This window comes from Entamoeba histolytica, genomic scaffold (genome assembly GCF_000208925.1).
Source record: "Entamoeba histolytica HM-1:IMSS scf_1104750517267 genomic scaffold, whole genome shotgun sequence".
In the NCBI taxonomy this organism is placed as follows: domain Eukaryota; phylum Evosea; order Mastigamoebida; family Endamoebidae; genus Entamoeba; species Entamoeba histolytica.
Genome location: NW_001914907.1, coordinates 72565 through 80014, shown reverse-complemented (window position 1 = coordinate 80014; position 7450 = coordinate 72565). Strand labels below are relative to the sequence as shown.

Below are 7450 nucleotides of genomic sequence, written 5' to 3'. Positions count from 1 at the left end.
AAATAATAAATGAAATGAAATAATGAAGACAATGAAATGATAATGAAATAGAATAATCTAATATTGAACAAATCAAATAAAGAATATATTGAATATATCATTAATTTTACTTTATTATTTATTATTTCAATTATTAAATAATAAATTAATATTCAAGAATATTTAATTGATATTTTACAATTTCATTTTCATTTTATTTAATAAATGAAATAAAAAAAATAAATGAATGATTGAATAATGATTGAATATATGAAATAATAAAAAGAAAAGAAAGATAAATAATAAAGAAATATGATGTATTTAATATATAATATAATTTATTATCAAATATAATAATAATATCAAATGATGATTTATTTTTATTTCAAAATATTTTGCATCAATAAAATATGTTGCTAAATATTTTGCATCATTAATTTTTGCATCATTAAATTTTGCACTTTTTTTATTTGTTTCAATAAAATTTGCACCCTTTATTTTTTTCTTTCTTTTCTTCTTTTATCATCTCTTTTGTTTTATTACACTTTATCTTCTTTCGTTTTATATTCTCTCCTTTTCTACTTTTATTCTTTCTTCATCTTCTTCTACTTTTTACTTTCTTTTTATTCTTTTATATCCTTCTCTTCTTTTTTTTATTATTTGCTTTTTTCGTTGCTAATCAAAAAATGATAATAATAATTATTTTATGTTTGTTTATAATTTCTTTGTTTGTTATAATATTATTTCTCAATTACTTTATTTTTATTAAAGTGTTTAATGAAATTTATATTGAAGTGATTTAATATTATATTTAATAAAATCAAGAATAAAATAATTATTATGATAATAGTGTTGATATAATAATTTGATGATATTTTATATATTTTTGTTGTTAAGAAAAATATTCTCATTATTTCATTATTTTTTATTAATTTCTTGATTAAAGTAATGAAATTATTCTTTTATTACTATTTGTCCTATTTATAATCTCTATTAACATCACATTTATAATTAATTCTATTTATATATAAATTAGATTATATTTATTATCTTTCTATTTTTATAACATTAATCTAGTTTATTTTTTCAATATTTATTAATGAAGATATTATTATAAATTAGATATGTAAATAATATTTTGATTTGTTATATCAAATATTTAATTGTTCAAAATTATATTGTATTAATAAATTCTAAAGTTAAAATAAAAGATTAAATGACTTCAATTAGAAGAAGATTGTAATGATAAGAGCAATACCAATAAACATAATTGATGTACTATCACCTAAATTGTTGTTAGGTTTTTCATCATTGTTAGAATTATTATCTGTAATCATTGGACAAATAGTTTCAACATTATTATCACATTTATTACATGTATGTTTAGTTGTTTGATCAACAACTCCATCTTTACTATTTAGACAATCTGAATTACTTTTGAATGTGTATTTTGTAACAACACCTTTTTCAATAACATATTTGAATGTGTCAGCACATGTATCTAATTTAATGTTTGTAGAAATGACTGCATCAGAAACTTTCTTAATAGTACATTGTATATCCGATTCAATAAGAGTAACAGTAGCATTTTGAACTGGAACAGTTGTAAGAATAGAAGTAAGAATTTTAACTACAGAGCCAGCACTTTTACATTCAACATCATTGAAATTTTCAATAACATATTTATTTTCTGATGTCTTGACTACTTTTTTAGAAGAAGTTTCACCAGTCTTATGACAAGATCCAACAACGTAAGTCTTATATTCAATATCAGATGTTTTAGTATAAATTGTTTCAGTTGATTCAATTGGATTGAAAGTAAGTAGATATGTCTCACTACCAATAGTAAAATGTTTATCTGAAGTACTAGATAATTTAAGTTGTTTAAAATTATCACATGTATTTTCATTATATTCAAATTGTTGGAACAATGAACCAGCAATTAGATATTTCATATTTGATTCACACGTATCAAAGAAATAAGCTTTACCATTATTCTCTTCACATTTATTTGTATTACATAAAGCACCTGTAGCAATATTACCATTAGTATTAAGAACAGTAACAGAATCTTGTTTTTCGTCTTTAGTACATATAATTATTGAACTAGTACCTTTAGTACATGTATAAATTTTACCTGTATCAGGGGATGTCATTTCAACAATTTTTGCACCATCAGTTATTGTATATTGTGTGTTCACAGATTGTACTTTCTTAAATGAAGCTGTTGTACTAGTAGTATATGTCTTGTCTGTGATGTCAACTTTATTTTGAATAATACATGTCATTCCATTAAATTTATCAGTAATAATATCCTCAAGCTCACTATATTCATTGTCATTGGTACATTTATGTTGTGCAACACCAAATTGAGTATTGACAAAAATCTTGTTATTAACACAAACGTTAGCTGCAACATATTGTGTATATGTGATTTTATCAGAGTCTTTACTCTCTTCAACAGGGATGGTAATAACAATATTTGACGGTTTTTTAGTTGGCACAACAGTAATATCTGATACTTCATTTCCAGTACAATCATTATTGTTATAATACTTAATATGGTAAGTAATAGTAACAGGTTCTTCTCCTTTAATACTTTTTTTCCAATTATTTCTGAAATTCTTTCTATATGTAGATTCACTCTTACCATCGGTAGATCCACTCTTACCATCGGTAGATCCACTCTTAGTCTCACTTCCTCCATTCTTAGTCTCATCTTCTCCATTCTTTGGTTCAATTCCTCCATCAGTACTCGGTTTAACAGATTGGGTATAAACTTTCATATATTTATTACCATATTTAATACATTTAGCTGAGTTTTGGTTATCAGCAATATTTGAAACTTCTAAGAAATTTTGACACTTGGAAGCTTCAGTAACTTCATTATCCATGCAAAGAATTGTATGTGTATTTGATGTACTCTCTGAAAATACAAATGAAATAAGCAATAAGAAACAAATCATTGAATGAGAAAATAAGTTATCACAACGGTTTAAATAGCATTACCAAACACACTCTACATTTTCACAAATTGACTTTCTTTGTAAGTAGAGTGAGGTTGTGTGTCAAGTCATAAGTTTGTTTGATTTAATAAATAACTGAATTATGATGTTAATAGTAAAAAGATTTGTTAAAAAAAACTATATTATTTATAGTAAATTACTATAATTATATTATAAGTACTATTTTTATCATATTTTTTGTTTTGATAATTAGACTTATAATATTTGTTATTCATTTTGTTTTGGTTATTGTTTTTTAAGTTAGTATAAGAAGAATTAAACTCTATATCACAGGATTATCATGAAAACCATACAAAACAATTTCACAGAGAGAAACAAATTTAAAAGACGTAACTATGGACATAACCATTATAACCAATATCAATAAAATAATACTATAACCACTTTATTAACAATTATTATCATTTTATTAACAATAGAAACAATTACTTTATGCTAACTACCATAACTCAGTTAGACGTTTACTTAATATCAATATTAGAAGAAAAGTGAATGAATAAAATAAGAATATTGAAATACACAGAATAAAGTAGTTAGATAAATAAAAAATAAAAGAAATACAGAATAACACAATGATGAAATAATAAGATAATAATGAATCATTAATTGAAGATAATGAAATAAATAATGAAAATGAATAAAATAAAAACATATAATGAAGAAATAGAGAATAAAACAAGAGAATAAAATGAAATTAACATTAAATAAAAATGAAAATGGTAAAATCACAAGAAGAATATAAAATAAAGAAATATTCAATATATTGAAACATGAAAATAGACTAAAATAAAAGTAATTGCAAAAGTAATAACAATAAATAAATTATTCAACAACAAATTAGTAAGAATAATAAAAGAATAATGTATTGTAATTGCAAGTGAAATAGTTGTAAAAAATATAATGAATAATAACATAAAAGATATAATGAAATAATATGGAGATAAAGGAAGAGAATATAAAAACATAGAAGTACTTCATGAACAAGAATCTGAAGAGATTGAATGAAATAATCTAACTATGTCAAAGAGAATATAAAAATCAAGAAAGAAATTGTGATAGAAATCAATCATTCAATTTAATTTCTTTTTTTTAAATGAAGTATCTTAATAAGCACATATTCTAAATATAATTCTATTAGATAATAAATTATAATACATATGTTTACAGAATAAATCAATTTTTAATTCTATAAAAATAATTATCAATTAAAATAGTAATATTTCAAGAGAGGAAATTGATAATGTTGAATTTAATATATTAAGATTCAAAATAAATAAGAATCTTGCACTGAAAATACATATTATTCATATTATATAAAATTCATTAAATAAACGTGAATTTCATTTGTAAATGAGAATAGTATGAATGGTATTAATATTTTGAAATAAAAGAATGTAACATTAATAGTATTATATCATGTCCATACAAATAATAAACAAAACAATAAATAAAAAAAAAGATAAAAATATTGTATTTTTTAATAATGAATTATCATTTAATTTTCTCTGTAAATAATGAAATGTTTAATAAAGAAAATAACCAATTCAAAAACATAAATGTATTGAATTAAATAAGTAAAGATGATAACTGAAAATATTATTTTATATAAGGAAATAATTAACTAAAACTCTTCAAATGAAATATGAAAAGAATATTATCAAAGATATTTTAATAACTTCATCTATTTCTTTTTTAATGATAATTCATTATTATCAAAATATTTTTAATAAATGTGTCATATCAATTTAATTAAATATTAGATAAAGAAATATAATGATGTATTATAACGGTTATGCAAATCATTTAAATATGAATATTAAAAACAAGTTAATGTGTTAATATTTCTTGTGTTAATTTGTTTGGAATAAGAGTTAATCTCATTCAAAATTAATATTAAATCAATTAACTATATTATGAATTACTTCTATTATTCATTCTTCTAAATTAAATAAAGAATTAGATTAAATTTTAAGTTATTTTAAATAAGTGCTAATGAAATGAAATTGTTAAAGATATTTATTGAATTAGTAAATTATGAAGAGTAATATAAGAACGTAGAATTAAAATGATGAATATTTAGTTCATTCATTGGTTATAATAACACATAACTTAATATAACTGTATATTAAATCATTCATTATAACTAAAAAAAATTAACCACTATTCTAGTAAATGATACAATAATAATCATTGAAATAATTAATATGTTTCACACTTACATATGATTTATAATATATTACATTAAATTGATGTTTGTAATATTCCGTTATTATTTACTTAGTTCATATATTATAATGTTTCTTAATACATGAATAGTCTCAAATTTAATGAAAATAAAATGTGATAAATGTGTAGATTTAAATACTGACTAATAACTAGTATACTATTAGTAAATCAAATATAACCAATTCATTATGAAAGATAACTATTATTTATTTTTTAATATGATATTAAACCACTCATACAATGGATATTATTTTTAATGTTTTGAATGTATGTTATAAAAATATTAATGTTAAAGGTTAATGAAACGATAAATGGAATATAACACCAAAAACGAATATTCATAGTATCAATTAACATGTATAAATGTGAGGATATTAGACAGTGTAATAATAACACAAATTCAATCAACATTGTAAATAATGAACAAAAATTAATCAATTACCTCAAAACTCTTTTGGGAATAGTTGTGTTAGAACAAGTTATTAACACACAGAAAAAGTCATGGTTTTATTGAGTAAAATATATTGGAAAAGTTGCAAGACTTGTTATTTATTGGCATTTGATGAAATAGTTCCATACTATAGAAAATATTGCATTCCTTCCAGAGTTGAGAAACGAAAAAGAAGAATAACAGATAATTGAACATTTATTCAAAACATTTGGTAGTTTGTGTGTTTTTGAAGTTGAATCAACTGAAGATGAGACTCATCATCTATTAAGAAAATGGTATATTCAAAATGGTTTTTGGTTACAGACAAAAATTATAGACAACAATCATACTCATTAAAGGAACATTCAATCCCTTTATGAACTATGGCAACACACAGCTTTTCAAACAGGTTCTGTTAACCTTTATTTTTGTACTCAAACATAGGTATATGAGTCTTATTATTGTTTGAATAATTTCTAGTTTTATTTTGTTTATATTAATTTTTAAGTGATTTCTTAATGGAAGTATTCAATTGTTTTATAAAAGCTAATAAATGGTTGAACTCTTATGAAAAGACGTCTACAAAGCAGAGAGTTCTAATGCATGTTGTTTAGCAGATTCTTTCATATTTTTTCTCATTTCCTTTTCAAGCTTTTTTTGTCGTGCTTTTGCTTTGTTACACAATATATCAGTAAAGCAATCAACAAATCTACATGTCATTGTACAAACCATACAAACACTTACAACAACTAACACAGAAAAGATGATGAAAATAAGCAATGATTTTGTAGGCATTAATAAATCAAGAAATGAATCAAATGTAAATGTCCCACGTTTTAATGTCCCTATCATACATTCTTTAGTTTCTATATTACAGTCATACTGACATTTCTTACAAATACATTCTTCTTTTGATTGAATTATGGAATATTCTGCTTTTAATGTTATTGGTGATTCTATGTATATTTCATGAGTTGTTTTATATACTTTAATCTCTTCATATAACCGTTCTGTATGGAAAATTTGTATTGTTTCATTATCTTGTAATTGAATAGGATATAAGTGCTTTCCTTTATTAATGACAAATTGATGTATTTCCATTGCATTGCAAACAATAAATAAAAGACTAACACTAATAAACCAAGTCATTATACTTGTTATTCAGATGATTCTTAAAACAAAACTCGTGTCAAATTCTCTTTACTATTTCATAGTATTTATTTCTTCTATTAAACTATACTTCAATAAAACAAAAATTGAACATTAAATAATTTTTTGTTGTTTAAATTAGAATGAAAAAAAAATTTTAAACGTTTTATTTATATGATATGTTTGGTAGTTATAATTTTCTTGCTATCATTTACTATTGAATTCCTTCTTATTAAATTACCAATCATTTTATTTCATTTAGCATAAGTATGTTAATTATTCTTTCTTATTTCTTTTTATCTTATTTCTGAATAATTATCATATAAATCTTTGAACCAAGACTTAAATTTATTCTCTCTTGAAACTCTTCTTATACCCTTAGAATCTGATCTTTCATTTAGTATAAATTTTCTTAAGATTTTAATGTTGAAGTATTTACTAAGTACTTTAATAACATTTTATCATAAAAAAGATTCTTTCCAAATGGTTATTGTTTTCTTCCATTCTTCATTTTGATTCTTACCTATTTTCTTATTTTAGATAGAACCTCAAAAGTCTTATTTACTCTGTAAGTTTTGCCATATATTTAGACATTCTTTTCATTTGTTTTAGTATATACCAAACTAGCTTTCTCTTTATT

The 7450-nt window shown here is 21.8% G+C and overlaps 2 protein-coding genes across 2 annotated transcripts; both read right to left on the bottom strand.

The window, feature by feature from the left end:
• Nucleotides 1–1205: 1205 nt before the first annotated feature.
• Nucleotides 1206–2945, bottom strand: EHI_065890 (uncharacterized protein; the record flags this gene model as incomplete). Its single annotated transcript, XM_648574.2, has 1 exon — nt 1206–2945. The coding sequence occupies one exon, from the start codon at nt 2943–2945 to the stop codon at nt 1206–1208; it is 1740 nt and encodes a 579-aa protein (XP_653666.2).
• Nucleotides 2946–6173: 3228 nt separating this feature from the next.
• Nucleotides 6174–6810, bottom strand: EHI_065880 (uncharacterized protein; the record flags this gene model as incomplete). Its single annotated transcript, XM_648573.2, has 1 exon — nt 6174–6810. The coding sequence occupies one exon, from the start codon at nt 6808–6810 to the stop codon at nt 6241–6243; it is 570 nt and encodes a 189-aa protein (XP_653665.1). The 3' UTR covers nt 6174–6240.
• Between the last annotated feature and the right edge of the window lie 640 nt (nt 6811–7450).